Raw genomic sequence first — 23351 nt, 5'->3', positions numbered from 1 at the left:
TTCAATCATGTAATTTTTCACTGCAAAAGTAATCTTAAATGTGAAACTATTTGATGTCCAATTTTCCACAGGAGTAAAGGTCTTGTAGGGACAGAAAAGTGCAGACATTGTGAGTAAATCACGTTAGAGAGCAGAGAAAGAAAGCGGCCAGATTTTGTTTTTGTTTTTGTTTGGAGGGAATATTTTGTTGGTATGTTTTGTTTGTTTGTTTAATTTGTTTTTAGTCACATGCCTGATGTCCAGGGTTTATTTCTGTCACTGTGCTTAGGGATCACTCTTGGTAGAGCTCCAGGAACCACATGCAGTGCCATGGATCCAACCAGAGTTGGACCACATGCAAGGCAAGCGCCTTAACCCACTGTACTCTCTCTGATCCAAGATGCCATTTTTAATGTTCTTGGGAAAATGACCATATTTCTGATAAATATTAACTTAATTCTTAAGTGTAAAGTAAGTTCAGTCACCTCTGATAATGTCAGAGAAAGGTTTCCAAATGCATCAAAGCTGATGTAAAACTTCATAGAACACATTGCATTGCAATCTTTCATATTACATAAATTAGGAATTCATTATAAGTTATGATTCAAAGTCTATTTCCCAAAGATTAATAGGAGAATTACTTTTCTTTCTTTCTTAGAGAAAAAAAAGTCAATGTTTTATGCTTTAACTGTAGTAAGTTATATAGTTTTCTTTTATTTGTATGAATATGTTTCTAAACATAATCCTTTCCTCTGCTTATTTTCTGCCACTAAGCAACTTGAACACCCTTTTTTGCCTTTCCACTTGAGTCCCTGGGTTTGGGTTTAATCGACTGTCTATCAAACTTAATGTAAGCATGACTTAGAATAGAGAGAAGACATGTTTAAGAGCAAATTAGTTGTTAATTTGAGATCAGTACCTGAGGTAGAGGCCCGAGAATAAGAGTGAGAAAGGTTGTTGCTGGCTTGAGGCATCAATGAGGAGAGAGAACTCAGTGACTTCTGTGACTTCAGTGGTATTAGTGATTCCAAACTTCAAAGACTCTAGTAACCAGTGACTTTGGTTATTTTAGTGGCTGTAGAGACTTCAGTTACTTCAGTGACCCACATTCTTCAGTGACTTAGCACACTTAGTCTGCTGTTCTCTCTGACGACTCTTCCAGAGAAATTTCTAGAACACTGAAAATGTTGACAATATATGTACTTTCCACCCCCACATTAAAATGCACAGATGTGTAGGCTTATGCCTTTGAGTTTGTGTATATTCATATGTGTGCATGTAAGAAAAAAATTCCACAAAAGATGATAGTTGATGATTATAGTCAGACCCAAGCTTCAAAGTGAAATTTCATGTGATTGTGTTCCAAGTCATCAGATCTCTCTAGAGAAATGTGGAAGGAAATAGATCTCTCTTACTATAAAATTACTGTATAATGATTTAATGAAAGTGGATTTTACACATCACCAAATGTCATTTTTCTCTGAGTGCAAGATTTTCACCTGCAGTTGTTCTTCACGGGAGAAAATTACTAGCAGTTCGGAGAAAAGCTCTTCTTGCTAAGAACATCTAGAGCTTTTCATCCTTTGCTCCTTCGTCTGGCTTCTTTTCCACGTGGATCCCCAACCCCATCAAGAATTCTCTCCTTTCCTTCTTTCTTCCCTTTCACTGTACTTTCTCCCCTTGGTCAAGTTATTTCATGGAGTCATATAATTGAAACGGAAAAGACTCCTGAAGACCATTTAATTCCAAGCTCCATTTGTGGAGAGGAGACTGCATCAAAATGAGTTGTTTGGGGTCTCTCCTTGTTGACATGGATCAGAAGACACAGTTCTCTAACTACACTTCTTTTCTTTCTGAGAATTCAACCAGAGCAGATAACCTGATGTCTGAGCCAGGTAACCTGATGTCCTTGAATTGTGGGTCTCTGGTGCCTTTCATCTCCTCAGTTTATCTATTCTAGGCTGGCTTCGAGGCACTCCAGTCCCTAACTAGCACATCTGAAAATCAACCTCTCGGATCACCTCTCCATGCTCACCTCCTTCCCCAAGGATGTGCTTTCTTCCTTTCCATCTGTTTTGTTTTGTCCCTCTTCATGTTCTTTTTCAATTCCTTTCCTTTCCAAAGCTAATAATATTCTTGAAATATATTATATATTTCTTATATCATAGTAATCTGAAGATTTGCTTTAGTTTAAAATCTATTCATTTATTTTTCTACAAAACCATTGGTTCATTTGTAGTTATTTGTGGGAATATGCACAGCTGTGGAGATTTCAAGCTGCTTCACGACTTTAGGAAAAAGGTCCTTCAGGCTAGTTTAGAATCGCAGTCACGGCCTCAGAGGTCATCTGTGCTAGTGCCAAACTCTGAAGATAGATCCAAATCGCTTCTATGCTCAAACCACTTTGCTTCAAGTTTGGTATTTCCAACTGCTGGAATTATAATTCGTTTTACATTTCTGGAGTGGGACTCCTAATAAAGAAGCCATTCTGCCTCACCAACAGAGGAATTCTAGCCTGCCAGGGTGGGCTTCATGGAGCTATATGTCTTTCTGGAAGGAACAATGACTCTATTCAGAGGGGTAGGGACCAGTCCTTGGGATCCAGATGCTTACCAGCAAATAAGAGGGAAATGAACTTATCTGAGACAAAGAGAGGGTCACATTTATTCAGTTCCAGGACCCCATTCCGAGGGGAGGAATTTGGAAAGCAACCCTGAGTCATCCGTAGCATCTGCTGACTTCACCCAGGGGATTCTGCTTCCTCAAAAGAGAGGAGCTGCTAGTACAGCTGAATTTACACTCTCATTTTATTTCTCTTATTCAGAGTGGAATTTAGCCACACTTCCTCATTCAGATGATTTTATTGAGGGTTTTTATGCTAAGATTCATGCTTGAATTTGGGTACTCACAGAATAGAAAAGACACAGATGCTATTTTCCTGGAGTTGCTGAAAAATGCAATGTTTCTCCGTATGTGGCCCATGCTTTGAAATTCGTGAGGTGCTTATAATATGTTCTGGCATCTTATTATTCCTTCAGGTTTATACATTGTACATCAGTTTCTAGAGTTTTTAGTTTAGTATTTTCTAATCTTTTTTATGTTTTGGTTTAAGTTATATAAATGAATAGTTTCACAAGTAATTCTCTGAACAAAGAGGCTAAAAATAACATTTATTGAGTCATGATTTTGCTAAACTTTATTTAATGGGATTTTAATTTAAACATATTTAAACTCTCTTTAAAGTTTAGCCCTCCTGCTGTGGATTGCAAAGATAAATCTATTCTGAGAAAATTTGAAAAAAAATGTTTTTCTGTAAAGAAATGTCTACTGAAAACTATGCTTATCTTTCATGTGTACTTAAGTAATCCTCTCCAAACACATAGATAATTTGTTAGTTTAACAAGCATGTTTATCCCTGATTGGCTGTCAACATAATTTAAATAGGCTTGGTAATTTGATTTGGGTTTTGTTTGTTTTCATTAAAACATCCACTTCTGCTCCCAAAATTAGCAAAATTCACTTCTGATGGTTTTCTCCCTCTGAACTATTTTATTTTGTTCCTGCAAGAGACAGAGATAAAAACGAATTATAAAAGAGATTACTCAAAATAACTTAATTCTGCAAAGATTGAAAGTTGTTGTAAAGAGTAGAATAAAGGGTTGACACTCACCCAAATCAAGTATATAAATGCATTAAGAATGAAGTTGATAGGATTTATAACAAGGGTTTCTCTGTAGTTAGAGCCTAGTGAGAAAGAGCCTAGAAAGGCTTCACATGGACTCCTACAGTGGGATCGGTACGTGACTGCTAGAGTTGGGACACACAGCTGACTAGTGCCTGGTTCCTGTCTGACTCCTGCCCAAAATATCTAAAGGGCAAGATTTCACAGTGACCTGATGACAAGCATGTCAAAGGCAGTTGTACAGACTGACGTACACTCACAGTTTATCAGCACAAAAATGAAGAACTTTCCCTGAATCATCATGTAGTCATGTGGGGTCCTATCTATCGAATCTTCTGGAAGAGGAGGCTTCTTCCCAGAAAAGCAGAAGATATCCCTGCTCCCAGACACTATGGAAGTTAAATGGAGGCAAGGATGCATAAGTGAAGGGACTTCCCCAACAAGTGTACATAAAAAGTTACAAACACCTGTTAGGACTTGATCTATCCCAGGATAGTGCCAGTCATGTAAGAATTTCTCACCCTTTTTGTCTTTCCCACCATTACCATGTCTTATCCACAGCAGCTTGCTGGGTCAGCGTGCCCTGTTGGTTGTTGCTCTATAATGTCCAAATTGTCCAATGAAATGTAAACATTTGTTACTTTCCTTCTTCCTCCTTCATGCCCATCTGAAAGTTTCTTTTTTTTTATTTTTTAATAATTGAAACAACATTTAAAACTGCAGCTTCTGGAAGAACCATTTGTTCTTGCCAGTCTTGTATCTCTCCTCAAACTTGACCTTGGCCTCTCTTTGGGCTTTGCGTTTAAGAGCTGGATCTCTGAAGACATCCTGTTGAGGATGGTTTTGTCCAAGGGGATGTCCACAGAGTACCTTGTGGGCATGAGGTGATTATAGTTATAAACTTTCACGAAAGACTTGATCTTGGACCTTTTGGCAATTTTCTTCTTGCCCATGGCAGCTATCACTTTGCGGGGGTAGCAGTCAATTCCAGCCACCAGGGTATGGCTGTAGGGGCGGTCAGAGGTGCCATCATCAATGTTCTTCACGGTGACCGCTTTCCGTCCCGAATAGCGGCCAGGCCGGGACCAGCACCACCTTCCCGGGTTTCATGAACTTGCCCATTTTGACAGCAACCAGTTGGGCCTGCAGCCGAAAGGAAGGACGGGCACTTCCGCTAACTTTTCACCTCCCGGGAGAAGTGAGCTCATTTCCTTCTGAAAGTTTCTTGACCCTGGTCTCTCCTGAACTCACTGTTCACTGCTTCTGTAATTGTCTCTATCTGAAATGCCTCTTTCCATCCTAAGTCCTTACCAATCTAAGGAGAAGTTGAGAAAGAACAGGCCCCTGCCTTGCATGCAGGCAATCCATGTTCTATCCCTGCACTGCATATGGTCTCCTGAGTACCTCCAGGAGTGATCTCTGAGCACAGAGTCAGGAGTAAACCCTGAGCACAATCAGGTATTGCCCAAAAAGAAAAAGAAAAGGAGCAAACCATTAGTCAGGGCCTTTTTCAACTTTATGCTTCTCACATGTAAGAGAAGCAAAACGAAGAAAGAGATCTAGCTATAAATCAACTTGAATAGTTTTTTATTGTTGGTTTTGTTTTAATTTGAGTTAACCTATATAAAATTGTTGTTACTTGATTAATGTTTACCTAATCTTCAGCAATTTCATGTGGTAGAACCTAAATTAAAATATAATTCTTACTTTCAACAGATATTTTATATAAGAATCAGAACAGTGTTAAGACATCTACCTTTCTCTCTAGGGATACTAGTAGAAATTCATCCTGAGTAATTTTTAAAAGGATGATGAAGCCAAAATAAAATCAATCTTTGATTATGATTATAACTTATTAGTTCTATTTTGCTAAACAGATTAAAGTTGTACACTTGGCAAAATTGGTAAATGTCAAATATTTAGCAGAGGTTTCTCATTTAGTAGTTGCAAGCATTAAAAGATATCATATCAGGGACTAGAGTGATAGCACAGTGGGTAGGGCATTTGCCTTGCACACGTCCAACCCAGGTTCGATTCTCAGGATCCCATATGGTCCCCCGAGCACTTCCAGGAGTAATTCCTGAGTGCATGAGCCAGGAGTAACCCCTGAGCATCGCCGGGTGTGACCCAAAAAAGAAAAAATATATCAAAGATATGAAGCATTCCTGTCAGAAATTATCATCTACAAAAAATAAAAATGAAATAATAGGAAAATAGGAAAAAAGTAATTAATAAAAGAAGAAAGGAAATAAATTTAAAAACCATATTAGAGTTGTCATATAGCAATACTGTACATTAAGGTACTGTAACACAAGAGATAGAAATATCAACCTTTAATTATTCAGTTTTTTTCATATTTGTATATGCTCCATAAAAATTTTTGTAAATATAGTCAAAGAACTTCTGTAGACCAATTTTTTTAACTCAAGACAAAATAAAGGATATAAAATTGCCTTTAAAAATCACCTATAAAAGCAAACCTGAAACACTCTGAGCTTACCATAAAAAATATGATGGCATAAACATTATGGAGGCCTTATTGATCCTCAATACCTAAACATAACATTGCTTTTAATAATAAATGAGAATGATATAAATATGTCAAACACAAGTGCATTATACTAAATAAAGCCAGTAAATTGTGAGACTTGATATAAAAGTGAAATATACTAATGGAACAATGTCTAGATTGTTCCCATCAAAAGTGTAGCATGTCATTAAACCAGGCAAAGTGAAAGAGAGAAATTAATTAAATTTTAGGAATATTATTTATCTTCCTCTTTACTGCACATTTTATGGCGCTTTCCCTGGAAACCCTTTCGGAGGCTTGATTCATCGTCTTAGGTCTGAAGAGAAGCTTCTGTGAACCATGTGGCTGTACCCTTGGCACTCAGGCTAGCGCTGCTGAATGTCTTCTAGTCTTGCTTCTATGAATAAAGTGAATGTTCCCGCTTGGTACCACCCTCAGTCCTCTGCTGCCTCTGCCCTGAGTTATCATTCCCAAGGAAAGTTCGAATGGTGGCTTTTGTCTGAGGAGGAGTCCCCTAATGCTGCCTGCTGGATAATATTCAAGCTGCCCTTGAAATAGAGGCATGTGTCATTTGCCTCCTTCCTCCTCGATGCCCACCTCGAGGCTTTTGTACCTTTCCTGAACACATTGTTCAGTGCTGCTGTGATCACCTCTACCTGGAATGCCAATCTCCACCCTAGGCCCTGTCTGCTAGCCTCAGTTCAATTCAATTCAAATGGCCCGTTCTCTGTCCTTTGTAATGACTGTGCTACACACCCTTCCCCAGAAAAGTACTACCAGACCCATGAGCCCATTTGCACACCTTCATGGACCTTCTCTCATCACTCAAAATCATTGCTTTATGAGACAGTGACAGCTCTGCTGGCAGGCTGTGAATTTCATGGTGGCAAGGATATGCCTTAATTCTTTAGTTCCAGGAGAACAGTTCAGAGTTTATGTGTTTCCTAGAGTCTAGGAATTTTATTTAAATTTCTTACTGCATTGAATATCTTTATTGCTTCTCTCACTGTGCTCAATGAGGTAATTGAGATAGAATATATTTACTTTCTGAGGAACCCCACCACACTCTTAGATCACACGTCAAGGATTTTTTTTTCAAGGTGTTGTCTCATCTGGCTTAGCCCATTTATCTCTACCCATGATGCTTGCTCACCCTCCCCTACACACACAATAATCTCCCTTTCCCACAATTTTAACCTGAATGTCTTCTAGTCTTGCATTTTTGAATCTAAATCATTTTTGAATCTGAATTATTTTTAATGGTAACATCTTCCTTCAAGCAATAAATCAACTGAAAGTGGACTTTCTCTAGGACCTATAGTTGTTATCACCTTTATTTATGTTTCTGTGTCTTGTTTTATCAACCTCTGTACCAGTTTCATTCACGCCTCTTTTCATAGTCTCCAAAAACAAAGTCTCTTACTTCAGAAAGGTTTGTGATGACGGTTCCTTTAAGTTGCAACCTGCTCTCACCACTTTCATTTCCAAAATCAGTTACATTGGATGTCTTAGTTTTTAAAGTTTTCTTTTGTTTTAGGGGTCACTCCAGGTCGTGCTCGGGGCTTACTCTGGATTTTGGCGCAGGGATCTGTCCTGGCAGACTTGGAAGACCATCAGGGATGCCAGAGATAAAACTAGCTTGGCACATGCAAAGCAAGCATCTTACCCACTATACTATTTCTCCAGTCCTGAACACTATCTATATAATAGCTGTATATAATTGTATGACAATATGATAAAAACGAAAGGCAAGTTGGTCAAGCACAATGTCCACATTGTTGTTATGATCAACTGTGCACCTTAGAGAAACATGAAAAACTTCACTTATTTATTTATGTTTTGGAATTTTTGTTCCTGTGATTCTGAGGGGTTACTCCTGACTGTGCTCACAGATCAATCCTGGTGGTTCAAAGGACCACATGGGATGCTGGGGATCAAACCGAGGTCGACCGCTTGAAAGGCAAGCACCTTACCCACTGTACTCTCTCCTGACCCAGGAAACTTCCTTTTGTTTTAGATCCTTTCCATTACTCCCCTAAAAGTCTTCGATTTTATCATGTTTATTGTTGAAAGAAAACCCAGAAACTTAGCTCATTCCGGACACTAGAATGTAGGCACCGGTGTCATGGAATGACTTAGCAAGATAAAATAATAGTATAATTGTAAATATATAAATAATTTCATTCCTTCATTTCGCTTTGACTCAGCATACCTCAGAGTAGTTTAAAAATTCTTTCTTAAATTTCCTTGTCACTTTTTTTGGTAAACTTAAATTTTGTGAGAGGAAAAATTTACTAGACCCTTCTTTTGGTGATTTCAGCAGATGACTGAAAGTCATAGGAACTCACAGTAATGTATATTCACATTTATTTTGTTCTTTCACTATTCCGACCTGAGTTCGATTCCTCCGCCCCTCTCGGAGAGCCCGGCAAGCTACTGAGAGTATCTCACCCGCATGGTAGAGCCTGGCAAGCTACCCATGATGTATTTGATATGCCAAACACAGTAACAACAAAGTCTCCAATGGAGACATTACTGGGCTCGCTCAAGCAAATCGATGAACAACGGGAGAACAGTGACAGTGACAGTTTCACTATTCCTACCCCTAAAAGAAATAAATCCATTTAAAATTTTTATTTTAGCATATATTTATATTTATGACATAACTTATTAATCATTCATTTTTCTATGTGTCAAGTACAATATAAAAGAAAAATCTCTAAAACATTTTCCATAATCCTCAAAAACTTCCATTTTAGAAATGAGCTAAGACCTTATATTTGGATAGCTATAATATACTTTGTTCTTTTAAGCAAAGCAAGGGTTATAAAAAGCAGTACCATTAAATCATATTTACAAGTAAGTCACTCTTTCATTGTATAGCATTGTCTAGCAAGGTTCGCAGACTGTTGTTTAAGGTGTCAAATATGTTCATCACAAAAAAAATTCTCTAAATAAGAATAAAATATGATCACTTTTTCCAATTTGTGGTTCATGAGGCATATTTTCATATGAAATATTTCAAGTGTGCTTTCAAACGATTTTCTTATGAGCAACTGGGGAAAGGAGTAAGAGAAAGCCTTGCTTTTTTTTAACATTTAAATATGTGACATTTTTATTTACTATAAATCACCAGGTGAAAGACTGGGATTCAGTGGAGAGATATAGACTCACTCCCTCTTATTCTCAATATAATTCCCTGTTCCCTGTTGTTATGTGTTATGTTATGCTTTTTATAACCCTTGTTATAGTATTTCCTAGAAAGGGGGAGCCTGAGCTAAAGAAAAAAACATAAATCTTATGTTAGATGGGAGGTTCAAATAAGTGTTACCAGAACTATTCTTCATGTAGCCTAACCCTTAGCCAGAGTATGCCTGATTTGTTCTCTTCACCCTTAAAACTAAAACTTCCTACCTTTTTCTTCCCTCATTCTTAATAGAGGAGTCAAAATGCATCTTCTCAGGACTTAACTCTCCCCTTACAGTTGCCTTCAAAAAAAGTTAACCATTTTTCTATGTCTATCCCTCTCTTTCTGAATTCATCTGGGGAACATAAAGTAAAAAAATAGGAGACTAACACCTGAGAGTGGCTGAGATTAGTACCAGGAGTTTTGCTCCATGGCTTGGAGGCCAGCCACACATGCTAGGGGAAAAGGCAGCTCAGATAGAGAAGGGAGCACCAAATAAAGGGTATTGGGAGGATCCTCCCAGGATGGGAGAAGCATTCTGGAAGTAGACTATAGACCAAACATGATTGCCACTCAATGCCTCTTTTGCAAACCACAACACCCAAAAGGAAAGAGAGAACAAAGGGGAATGCCCTGCCACAGAGGAAGGGTAGGATGGGAGGGATGGGGGGTGGGAGGGATACTGGGATCTGTGGCGGTGGGAAATGGGCACTGGTGGAGGGATGGGTATTTGATCATTGTATAATTGAAACCCAAGCACAGAATTTGTAAGTCTACAACTGTACCTCATGGTGTCTAACTAATAAAAATTAAAAAAAAAAAGTTAACCATTCCTTCTGCTGGTGACTACAACATAGTCTTCCTTCCTGAATCTCTTTTCTTCATCTACTCCTCTGCCAGTATATTTTTCCCCCATTCGCCCTTGGAGAGCACTTTCACCTATTCCAGTTGCTTCTGTAAGCTAAATTTCTGCTTGTTTTCTCTCTGTTCAACAAAAATGCCTAGTATTTTTCCATTTCTATTAGGCTTCACTCACTCCATGTAACTTCCACCTTCTGCTATTGCATAGTCTCATTGCAATAAAATTTGCTATCTCAAATAAATGTGATGAGTATTTGTTTGATTTTATTCTTTTTCTCAAATTTTAAAATCATTTAAATTACTTTAATTATCATGTTTGGCATATTTTTTAAGTTCAAGACCACTTGGCCTCCTCATTCTTCATTTCAGTAACTTACTCCCTATGTCTTTACCCAAGTACCCCATTCTGGAGCCAATCTGCTTTTCCTCTTAAAGTCTTTCATTATGAGAAAGTAAATTTGCATGTGATTTTTTTGCTTATCTTACCTTTCACCCCATATATTATCATTTGGTTCACAGTTTTTATTGTTACTGAAGTATCCCATTTCTTTGATTCCACTGCATACGCATATTCACAAGCTATGCTAGTATAAATGTCTCACCTGCCTCAGAATATATTCCAAGCTGATACTATTTTCATTCAGTTGAGTCCCATTCCAAGTCAGTCAGGTGTTTCATGATTTGGCTGTCTTCCTGAAATGAAAGTGGACCAATGGCAGCTTATTTTCCTTTTCTAAGGGAAGGAGTGTCCCTGTGTCAGCCAGAGGCCTCACTGACTGTCATTTCCCTGATATTTCGGTTTCCTATGCCTAGTGTCTCCTTTCCCACACTTCGTGTTGCTCTTTTTCAGCTTATCATTGTTTCCCTGCTATCTCAGCTTTCTACTTGCTTATGTGAAATGTAGTCATCTACTAAGAATGTTTGAGGGTCAACTGTGATCATAGCAAAACAGTGCTTAGGGATAAGAGAATACCAAGAGTTATGACTGAGTTCACTCTCTTATCCCTGTTTGCCCCTTTAAAACATATACTTTAGTTGGAGAGATAAAGCACGCATGCAGAGCAGCTGGGAAGAATGCATCACACAGAGGAGTCACACAGGCGCATTTGCTTCAGCACTCAGAGAAGGGAAAGATGGTACAAGCTATGTGGGTGATGAAGTGGGGAAACTTTCTCAGAGGAAGTGTAAAGAATTGAATCTCATGGATTTGATGGGCCGAGCTGAGCTTACTTGGGAAAGTAGGAAAGGGCATGTGTTAGGGATATAACTCCTGCTACCTGGAGTCTTTAAGATGAGGGTAAGTGGAAAAGGCATGACGAGACTGAGGAGAGTGGGGAACAGAATTTTTATCCAATGGACCCAGTATTTCAAAGAGTAACTGGAATTTTTCTCTGTATTCTATTTTATTTAAAAATAAAGACTCAAAAGACTTTGATATAGTTGGACGCTTTTAAACATGGAGGTAAGATGACAGAAGCAGAAGTTCAAGACAGTTCACCTGCCTTTGATGTATAGAAGGATTTGATGAGACTGGAAATGTGAGGCAGGCAAGGGATTGCAGTGAGAACATCATCTTTGCCAAGCTCCAGTATCAAGGCAGCAGTGTCTTTCCCCAGGTTAAAGTTGCAAATACAGAAACCATAGGTTAATTGCTGTCTTGTGTCTTAAATTCATTTTCCCAAAAGTAAACCCCCTAGAAGAGGAGTCTAAGTGGCAGAGAAAATTGGGAAATATTTGAAGGTGCAAAACAGAGGCAATAAAGCTGTGATTTTGTAAGTCTAAATGTCAGCCAGACCTGAAAGGAGGCTCCAACTTGAATCAAGGTTTGGCCTTTCATTGCTTATAGTCAGGAATTACCAATGGAACAGAATAGTGGGTGAAAAAATGAGGGATTTCCAGGGCCTTCTGACTCTTAGAAAAGAGTGCAAGGTAGCTTTAAATGGTTGATATGAAGAAAACCTGAGGTAGAGTTGTTTAAAGTAAGCTGAAAGGGTTGAGGAAACGAGTCATAAATGATCTCATATCTGAAAATTTACAAAGAACAAGTATATAGAAGTGAGATATATGTTAGTAGGTAAGTAGGGAGAGTCAGAGGAAGAAAGAAGGAGTGAGAGAGAGAGAGAGAGAGAGAGAGAGAGAGAGAGATGTATAAAGCAAAGCACTGATTGGTGATCTCTGTCTTGCTCAAGTGACATATTTCTGGCCATTCCTGGTATGAAGATAACCCATTAGTTCCAAGGAGGTTCTATAAATTATGTATATTTTTAACACATGTAAAGTTCAGGGCCTAAAGCAGCTTTGCTCGTGTAAATGTCTCTCCATGTATAAGTGTGATACCCTTTTTTATTCTGAGGAATTAACAGCTTATGACTAGAATTTGATTCAGCTCATTAAATGGGAGAAAAGTGTACTCATTAGTTTAAAAAAAATATTGAGACTACTGAACAGTGGTATGTGCAACCACATTTGAGATTCATGGCCATACTTTGCAGTGAGACCAGTGTGGAGATGGTGTGATTTTTTAGTGACTTTGGGAGCAACTTTCAAAGCAGCACACACAAAGGAAATATTTGGACTTAACCATATTTGGAAGTTAGCCAAGTGAGTTAATGAAGGGGAAAAAGAAGGTTAACATAGTTAAAGGTTTGCAAGTAAATGATTAAGGTGATGAACTATGGAATCTGGGCTAGGAACAACAACAACAAAAAATGGAAGTCTTGATGTGGTAAAGGATTGATGAAATTAGCTAAACCAGGTAAATAAGCCAGAGTTAATGGTCATAGAGGAGAACTCTTAAAGCTGAAGTTGTCCAGCTAAGAAAGCCAAAGATAAGGCCTTGGGAATACATGATACTGGTGATGTGGAAGATAAGATTATTGACCCTGAAAAAGCTAAAGAAAGCAAAGACCCAGAAGTGCAATAAATTTTCCAAATGAGAATCTAAGGTGATCAATAGATTATTCAAATAGTTAACTTTCCAAGAATAATGGCACGGGTATAAATTGTTTAGATTCATGTTTAATCAAATGAAACACAGGGACAGGGGGAGGAAAACTAACTATTAAGACGTCCTGAATGGATGACCACTTAACTTCTACTGCAGTATTTATTCACTGTGGTGTATAGATTTAGGCATAACAATTAGCTAAAGTAAAAAATCATTTTTACTTTTATTTATACTGAACATTTGTATATACAAAGATAATATCAGCCTTCATGGTTTTCTTCAATAATTGTTTAGTGTCTCCCTAGATTACTAATTTAAAACTACAGAGAAAGAATTGGGGAAGAATTTGAAAAGTCTATACAGAGTATAATAAATATTAACAGTTTGTAATAATGAATTACAAAGTCAAAATTTCATAGTCATTGATATGTCTTCATCCATCTTGTGTGTGTGTGTGTGTGTATTTGGCTTTCTATATACCTCAGTTTGGAACTAGTGCCAAAGTATACTAGACAAAAAGATATCTCCATATTAGAATCGAGCTAAGATGAGCATGAGTGAGCAGACTTATGAGGCATCTTATTTTATTCTATCATATATTCTCTTTTTTCTTAATTTTTATTTGTTTATCCCATTCTAGTCACATAAGAATCTTATAATTACAATAGCAATGTGCCCACTAACAATTTTTAAGATCATTTAAATGTTTTTTTAAAATTTTTTGTTCTCTTTAAATACAATTCCCCCCCTTCCCCTTTTAATTGAGTAACAGTTACAAAGTTGTTCATGATTCAGTTTCATTCATAAAATGTTCCAGCCCATTCCTTCACCAGTGTAAATTTCCCACCACCAATGTTCCCAGTTTCCCTCCAGCCACCCCTGCCACCCTTCCACAGGCACTCTCTCTCTCTCTCTCTCTCTCTCTCTCTCTCTCTCATTTGGTTTTCCCTTTCCCTGAGAGCCCAGATTGTGGGGCTTTCAGAATCTCCTTGGCACATGTGCAGCAGTGGAGGTTGTGCTCAGAGGCTCACACTTGCCTTTGGCACATTTTAGACCATGGAGCCATCTTCAAGACCCCTTCTCAGCAGGATTCCCGTGCACCAGGAGAGTCAGGAACCCTTGGCCAATTGTAGGCAGCAACAACAGGGTTTGAAATTTTGGCCATGCACTTAAAAGCAAGAGCTTAAGCTATGAAGCTATCTTCCGGGCCAAGCCTAAGGATCCCTAGCAGAGCCCATAGCAGGGGAAGCGAAAGACTTCTGCTGCCAATCCTTTCTGCCACTTGGAAACAGAATCAGACTGGGAGAAAGGATTGGTTCTAACACAAGGCCCAGAGGTTAATTTACTAGAGTGAACATTAGGCAGTTGCCTTGGAACAAAGACAGCGTCATCTCCAATTTCATACCCTAATCCAAAAAAATGAAGCGCTCAGTAATCCCAGCTCAAAAATTTATTTATCTGGGGGAAGAACTCTCTTATTCTCTCATTGGGATTGAGTGCATCAGTGGGTGGGTGAAGGGGAGATTACACAGAAAGTTACTGGTTTGCATCAACCATAGGGTATAGCCAGAAGGATAAGGAAGATAGGCATCTCTTATGGAGTGCAGTGGAGTAAGGAAAATCAAATCTGGGGATGCTTGTCTTTCTTTGTCATTCTACTTTACAATGGTTCTGCAGGTAATTGCCTGTATTATCTAATCAAAATTAGATTAGAAGTGATGGGAAAGAGGTAACGAAAGTAGAAATGTAACACAAAAGGGAGACAGAGAAGAGGATCCTGGGCAGAGACCAATCTGAGGGAAATGACACTGCATCCTGGCTACGTGCTCATGCGTGCCCTTCCCTGCATCGCCTCTGCCTGTCTTGGCAGCCCGTCTTGCTCCAGTCTTCCCTCAGAGCTTACTCCAGACTCTTTGAGCACTGGCACTGCATATAGTCCCCCAAGCATCACCAGGAGTGATCCCTGAGCACAAATCCGGGAGTAAGTTCTGAGAACCACAAGGTGTGAGCCCCTTCCCCATGCCCTGGAAAAGATACCACTGAAGAAATATGCTATTAGTTTGGTAAGTTTAATGCCTAGATTTTCATTTTTGTTCTTTAGGTGAGTAATACATACAGAATAGGAACAATTATTGCTGTCAAACCAGAAAGCTTTGTGCACCAACAGATTCTTAAACTTGTCTGAAAAGCTGCAAATGTGTTACAACTCAGCTACCTGCTTAAACTGAAGAAGAGTGAAATAGAGAGGGTAACTCACAGTGGCTTTATATTTCAGGTTGGAATAGTACAGTACGGAGAAAATGTAACACATGAATTTAACCTCAATAAATACTCATCTACAGAAGATGTGCTTGTGGCAGCAAGTAAAATAGTCCAGAGAGGTGGCCGCCAGACCATGACTGCTCTCGGAATAGACACAGCAAGGTAGGTGGATAAAATATAAACCAGAGTTAAAGACTGCAAGAATCTTGTCACAATCCAGCACTTTGGCTAATGGGAAGCAATTCTGTTAAAGGCTAAATGTAGCTGATTAGTTAAAAATTGTAGGGTCACTTTTCTGATTTCCCTATAATATAATCTCACACATATCTTATCTAATTGTTCCAAGAGTTTAACTGATGAATCGGGATTTAAAAAGCAACTGTAAGACATGCTTTGGGGTACTAATATAAAATATTAGTGCATATTTCCCCCTTTATTGTTTGTTCTCAATTTCTAAGATTATCAATCTAAAATACAAAGCAGACTGAAACTATTCCTTTCTATTCATTGCATGTATATCCTAGTATGTCTGTAACTGTATAGTACCTTTTTAAGAGAATTGGAATTCTCAAAAGTTTTTAAGAGGTCAAATTAAATACTAACTTAGTAAAAATTAATTTTAGTACAAAGACTAAAAAAAGTAGAAAGGAGTTCACTATTTCTAATGTTTCTTGTTTTTTCCAAATTCCCCTATTCTTCATCCCTTCCTTCTGCAGTTTCCCTCTTGGAAACAGCCACAATGTGACTGAACTCTGTTCTCTAAAGTCTACAGAACTGTCCTCTTCTTAAAATGCAGAACATTGTCTTTCCAGTATTCTCTGAGCTCATTCAGTTCTTATCTCTTGCTATTTCTCTTCTGAGTCACTAATAAAACTAATAAGTTTGTGAACAAAAATAAAACTATCATCATCACAGGAAATCCAGTAAGTGGTTTGACTGACAATTAAAGATCCTTCTAGAAATTCCTTCAACTGACTACTGAACTCTCACCTATTTTTTTTTTAACCCATCAATTACCTAGGCTCTCACTTCCCTTGTTGAAAGGGCCAATGTTTCAAGGGGGTCTAAACTAGTTCGTATGTGACTGCCAAAAATGATGGCTAGAAATTTCAAACTTTAAAATTTCAAGTGCAGTTGTAGATTCGTTAAGTGTTAGGAAAACATGTGGTTTCTGTTATATGGCGCAGTCTTATTTACCTGCCGGTAGGATCACCAATTTGCATGCGGAGAGTGCATGTGTTTAGGTGCATTGAGTGCCACCTCTTAAATAATTTACTAAATGTGACCACAACATTCAACGTAAATCAAAGTGTTCTTTGAAAGCTCTGGGCCTGTAGGGAGCTGTGCATTTTCCAAAGGCAACCACTTAAGAATTAATATTCATCTTTGAAGGCTAACTGAAGAACCATTCTGGCAGCTTTGCTCCTGCATAAATAATGCCCTAAATACCATGTCCCTATATGGGTTTTGCTCGTGTGTTTCACTAACGGTCCAGGCCACAGAGCTTACTGAGTTTTGTAAGTAAATAAAACTTCATAATGACGTTACTGAGGATTCTTTGTGAGCATTAGCTTTTCATGTTTAAGCAGACTTTAGAGCTCTTTGTTTCTTTAGGCCGGGCCAGTTGCAAACATTATTTTAATGTTTTAGAATCCTTTGCTTCCATACCTTTGTCTTCCATTTGAAAATATTTTTGTGTCTCCTGTTCTGTCCTGAATTTTCTCTCTTCTTAATAGACTCCGGCTATTTAAACATAAGGCCTGAAATATCCTATCCCAAAGAAAGAATTTTACTAGTATATGTTGATGTTTAAAAGCATGCAGAGACCACAACACCCAAAAGGAGAGAGAGAACACAGGGGATTGCCCTGCCACAGAAACGGGGGGATGGGGGGATGGGGGTGGGAGGGATATTATCCATGGTGGTGGAAAATGGGCACTGGTGGAGGGATGGGTATCTGATCATTGTATAATTGAAACCAAAGCACAAAAAATTGTAAATCTACAACTTTAAAAAAAATAAAATAAAATAAAGGGGGGAAAAAAACAAACAAACAAAAAAAAAAAAGCATGCAGAGACATCAATGTTTAATTCAAAGAAAGGACACTGAAGGGCGATATCTGGAGATCAAGGGCAATTCACTGCACAATATATTTAAAACAAAAGGGTCATATTTAGGACCAATGATTACTCTTATATCTATATGTAAATGTTTAACACATATACACATACAGACACACATATATACACATATATGTATATTTATTCATATAAAGCCTGCTCTACACAATCTGAGAGCTACCAATTTTTTTCCAGAAATTATTTTAATCATCTCCTTTATCTGATTTTCATTCAGCTATTGCCTTGAGCTCATTTATTTATTCATTTATTTATTCATTTATTTATTGTGTGTGTGTGTCTTGCATGGGATCAAACCCAGGATTTTATACATACAGTGATGGACTTGATCTTTGAGGGAGCTGAGAAATTTTAATGATTCTCTAGGAATTATAACTGTAAAAAATGTTTGAATCTCATATGACATCCATATCCAAACTTATTTAAAAACCAGCTTTAACATCTGCTTTGTCCTTTGCTGGAGCATACGAAGAAGTCAGAAAATCTGTTTGCAATGTATAGAGGGCAGCAATACACACCTTTAAAAATTGAAATACTCTTTTTCTGAAAGTTTTTGGGCAAATTAAAAAATACAGTATAAAATCTGGTGTACACAACAAACAAAACAAAATCATTATGATTTTCTCATGATTGCCCAATATCCTCTTAAAAGAAAAATGATCACAGATAAAATCCTTTCTGTTTATGTCATCAGACTGCTGTCCTCCTGTTCACATGATACCAACATTATACATTTACTGTGCCCCTATGATAAACTAATACATGTTGTGAAAACTGTTTATAAGATTAGTTTGAGAGAAAAAATGTTGACATTCCTCAAACTACAGCCATTTATCTTCAGTATGAAATTAAAATAGTTAAATGAACCACTCAGCAAAAAAAATGCTGATTTTATACCAAGATCTAAAATACACTGTTATGAACTCCACTCATTGATTCTATCCTAAATAAAATACAGTCTTTTCTCCCAAGACTTCAGAGAGGAAAGTAAAAGGAGGTAATAAAGAGGACTGTGTGTGTATGTGTGTGTGTGTGTGTGTGTGTGTGTGTGTGTAAAACACAAAACAGAGATCTGTTTTCCTATATTTCATCTCTTTCCATAGAGCCTTGGTCATTTAGGTTAAAATTCCTTTTTTACAGTTCAGTTATAGCATTACGGGGGATTGAAGGAGCAACAGCTGGCTGTGCTCAGGACTTAATTCTAGCTCTGCTCCCAGGAATCACTCCTGGCAGGCTCAGGGCTGCATATGGGCTACCAGGAATAAAACTTGGGTCAGATGCATGCTAAGCCACCCTACCTGCTGTACTATATCTCTATTCCCTGCTTTTTTTTTCTTTATGGTCTCCTTTCTTCTCCACCCCTCATTCCTGGCAGCCTGTGTGCTAAACTCAAGTTCAGTCCGAACTTTTTTATAGGTTCTCCAAACCCACCTGGCTCCCTGTAATCCCATCCCCTAATGGACTCAGTTCTTTGCCCTCTGAAGTCTTTTATTCATCTGTCTGAATTTCCCACATACCCGTTAAACTCTCAGACCACACAGATATTTCCTTTTCTCCTATTTTCCTTGTCAGCCCTATGATCATTTCCAAGCTGTCCCCTGAATACCTGGAGAAAAGCAAAGCTTCAACCGAAGCAGAAGGAAAAGTACCTGTCAAGTCAAAAAAAGGTGGGGGGGAAGAGGGGCTTCTAGAAAAAGGAGTGGCTGAGAGAGATTTTTCAGACTGACCTTATTTAAACCTGATGTCTACTCTCATCACACCCTCTCTTTGAAGCTGCCAAAGAATGTAATCCTGCTGCCTTTTGTATTTGGGACATGTGGTGATTAGCAGAATAGTGACCTCTCCATCATCTGGAATAAATATAAATCTTTTACAAAGGGTCAGCATCATACCTCCCAGCTTGAACAATGCCTGCAGATATTCATCTTGGAGAGAAAGCCATGGGCTACCTAGAGTTGTAGGTGTTTTCATACTTTTATCACTTTGATAACTTTGGGATGGTGTTTGACTTGCTTTTATTCTGTTTGCAACTATTTTAGAAAGGAGGCTTTCACTGTAGCCCGTGGTGCCCGACGAGGTGTTAATAAAGTCATGGTAATTGTGACTGATGGAGAGTCTCATGACAACCACCGCCTTAAAAAGGTTATCCAAGACTGTGAGGATGAAAACATTCAACGCTTTTCCATAGCTGTAAGTACAGAGCTGGAGAGGACTTTCAAAGCCCACAATGAAGAGAAGAGCTATGTGCAACTCATGGTTATTTTACAAAATGGGGCCAGAGCAATAGTACCATGGATAAGGCACTTGCTTTGTATACAACTGACCTGGGTTTGACCCCCTGTATCTCATATGGTCCCTTGTGCACTACCAGGAGTGATTCCTGAGTGCAGAGCCAGGAGTTACCCCTGAGTTCTATTGATTGTGGCCAAAAAACAACCTCCCAAAAATATTACACAAATAAGGTTAAAAGAAGAAAGCTCTCAATTTGGAGTAAATTCTGTAAGGGTGGGGGAAATGGGTCTTGCTCCTTGTGTGTTATTAGTGCTCAGACTAATGCCAAGCCAAATAGAGTCTCAAACAAGCAGTCATGGAAAGAAAGAGAAAGAAAGAAAGAAAGAAAGAGAGAAAGAAAGAAAGAAAGAAAGAAAGAAAGAAAGAAAGAAAGGAAAGGCGAAAGATAACAAGGATAAGCATAGAAACAATATGTTAAAAAGAATGGAAGAATGCAATAAGAAAGGGACTAAAATTGAGAGAGAAGAAGAGAAGGGAGAAAAAACAGAATGGAAGAGTGCAGAAAGAAGAAAGTAAAAGCAGAAAGGAGAGATAGAGGGGGCTGGAGTAATAGCACAGTGGGTAGGCGTTTGCCTTGCACGTAGCCAACCCAGGTTCGATTCCCAGCATCCCATATGGTCCCCCAAGCACTGCCAGGAGCGATTCCTGAGTGCATGAGCCAGGAGTAACCCTTGTGCATCGCTGGGTGTGACCCCCCCAAAAATTAAAAAATTTAAAAAATGACACGTTATTAAAAAAAAAAGGAAGGAGAGATAGAGGGGGGAAGGAAGAAACTAAAGAATGAAAAAGAGAAATAAAGACAGGTAAAGCAATATACTTTGCCTGCTAATTACTTAATAATCTCATAGTTTTAAAGGGTGATAAATCACATCATGCTTCATGATATCTCCTAAATTTATCAGTAATATTTTTAGAATTATAGTTCTGTGAATTTTAATAAAGAAGCAAAGGGCTTCCAATTATTTTGCATAACAGAGATTCTAGAAGAAACATTTGTTGTCATGACAAGAAAGGTTCAGTGAGAGAAAGACTAAGAAACTGTCTAGCACAATGGCAGAGTAGACCATACATAAATATTATTTATAAATATTTTTAACTCCAGGATTTTCCAGCCAGGAAATAATAAAATAGTCATGTTTTAGAGCTATGGCAGGGGTGAGTCTTAGAGATGAACTGTGTTGCAGCTTTAGACACTAAAATTTGTTCTCAGCTTCTGAAGCAAACAGATGGGTTTGGCCTTCCTTTTTCTTTTTGTTTTTTCTTTTTGGTGAATCAAGATAGTTTTTATTGGAACCTACTTAGAAAGATGGGGGGAGGGAAAGCAGGGAAGAGAGGAAGTAAGTGTTCAAGAGAGAACACACACTTGAAAGAGTAAGCAAGCAAGTAAAGAGACACAGTGACAAGCAAGAAAGCAAAGTGTTCAAGGGAGAACACAGGATTGAAGAGTGAGCTTCGCCTTCCTAACTGACTTTCTATTTTTTAAAATGTGCCTTGAGGGGCGTTTGTCTTGTACATGTGGACCTGGGTTTGATTTGTGGCATGTGTTATGGTCCCCTGAACACCACCAGGAGTGAGTCTGAGCATGCCAAGTGTGGCCCCAAAACAACAACACCATCATGATGATTACCATCATCTTCATCATTTACAGAGGGTGTCTTGAGCTTTAGAGGAAAGGTATCTATCATTGTTCTCTTATCCCCAAAGATAAATTCACCACCATCACCTTGCCAGCATTAGAAAAACTTGACTAGATATAAAATACATTAATCAACCAATAACATTAATCTTGTATACATTTTATATCATCTTTACTTTTTCTCTGATTATATGTTCACAGTTTCATTCCCATAACTACTGAATATTCTTCTTTGTTGCCTCTCTAGTTGATTGTTTCTGTTTTGCCTCTTATCTGACCAAAACGGAGATCTCATTAATTAATTAATTAATACATTAATCTTCTTGGAAAAAACCATAAGATCCTGAGTTTTATTTCACAGTTTAATCAATGAGTTTATAGAAAATCAAATGAACAGAAATAAATGAAATTTGCTCTTTGAAGTGGTAAAAACACAGGAAAAATTCACTTCAATAATTGTTATTATCTGAATTCTCATTTCTTTTCCCAAGGAAACTGTATTTTTTATTTTGTACCAAATTGGGAATAAGATTTTATTTTTTTTAACTTCTCCATGTGCATTCATACAGAAAGTTTGTCCATGCTTCACATCATCAAATATACCTAGCCAGTTATTACCTTGACTCTTTCTTCTGCTCCATCCTTTTGATCCTGAAAATTATAAATATATGTTTGAGAGGAGACAACACTCCAAAACAATCTGGCTATTGAAAATGTATGTACCATGATAGAAAGCTGTAGACATTTCCAGTTACCCTCACAGATCTGTCAGCTGAGGATAATAGACATTGCTAGAAGAGGCCCATTTTACATTCAGATTCTAATCTCAAATGATAATGACTGGGATTATAATGTCTATAAAGTATGTGTCACCTACAGCATTCAAATGAAAAGCGAAGTTACAAAGTACCTTAGAATTTCTATCATTTGTACACACAAGGCACTGTGCTGCATACAAAGTAATCACAGGCTTTGTCGGTCTCAAGGGAGTTTCAACTCAATTTCAGCTAAACATTAGCAAAACACCAAATGCCTGGGCTTGATATGTTTGGATTAAGTGAAACAGAAATAATTTATCTTTACTTATAAAATTATTTTCTCTTCTCATTCATAGAAAATAATGGCTGTTTCTAAGCTACCAGACACTTGGATGAAGGATCAAAACACATTTCTTTTTATTTTCTTATTTATTCTGTGACACAAAACAATTTAAAACTGTGTGCAAGTCAAAGTATCCCTGGGGATTTTGTTATACTCATTGTCTTCTAGGTTTCTGCTCCTATCCTGCATTTATACAGTTTAATTTTATTCTCTCATTTGGGCACTTTTGCCACTGAGATTTACCCATTTGCCTCTCTCCTGTCACATTATACACTAAAGGTCTGAAGCCATTTATAGCGCAACTTGTGTAAATCGCCCACGGCACTAAAGTCTGTATAACTTTTGTGTGTATTTGCAACTGTTTTGAATCATAAATGAAATGAGAATTAAATATAATAGAATCTTATAGGACCCAAGGAGGAAGAATGGTAATTCTTCAACCCAGGATATCATATTTCCACCATAGTCTATAAATGAAAAAAAAGATAGATCATTCAGTGCAATCTCTGAGGGTTTCAGTGTTGCTGAACTTGTATGAATATGAAATAAGTTTATGTTTAGCGAAACTGCTGACAGTAGAGGAGCCCAGCGATCTCAAGAAAGATGGAGAATGTGCTGTTGAACAGGGTCCTGGTAGCTCGCTCCCAAAGCTGACACCAGGAAAGCAGTAAAGACTCTGGAACTTGGAGACTCAGTGCCAACATTTCTGGGTTTACTCCAGAGCAGGTCCATCCA

General features: G+C 38.0%; 1 protein-coding gene and 1 pseudogene across 1 annotated transcript in view; one reads left to right on the top strand and one right to left on the bottom strand.

Moving 5' to 3' along the window:
- ITGA1 (integrin subunit alpha 1) overlaps positions 1–23351 on the top strand; it is a 180937-nt gene that overhangs the window by 88069 nt on the left and 69517 nt on the right. The window contains exons 7-8 of the mRNA XM_056112043.1: positions 15462–15610; positions 19627–19777. Coding sequence (XP_055968018.1) covers positions 15462–15610; positions 19627–19777 — 300 coding nt within the window. The remainder of the gene's footprint in view (positions 1–15461; positions 15611–19626; positions 19778–23351) is intronic.
- LOC130021319 (60S ribosomal protein L27-like) lies at positions 4346–4783 on the bottom strand (annotated as a pseudogene).

The sequence above is a fragment of the Sorex fumeus genome, unplaced genomic scaffold (genome assembly GCF_029834395.1).
Source record: "Sorex fumeus unplaced genomic scaffold, SorFum_2.1 ptg000015l, whole genome shotgun sequence".
Taxonomy (NCBI): Eukaryota; Metazoa; Chordata; class Mammalia; order Eulipotyphla; family Soricidae; genus Sorex; species Sorex fumeus.
Note: the sequence above shows the minus strand (reverse complement) of the source record. Positions and strands in the feature narration are given on the sequence as shown.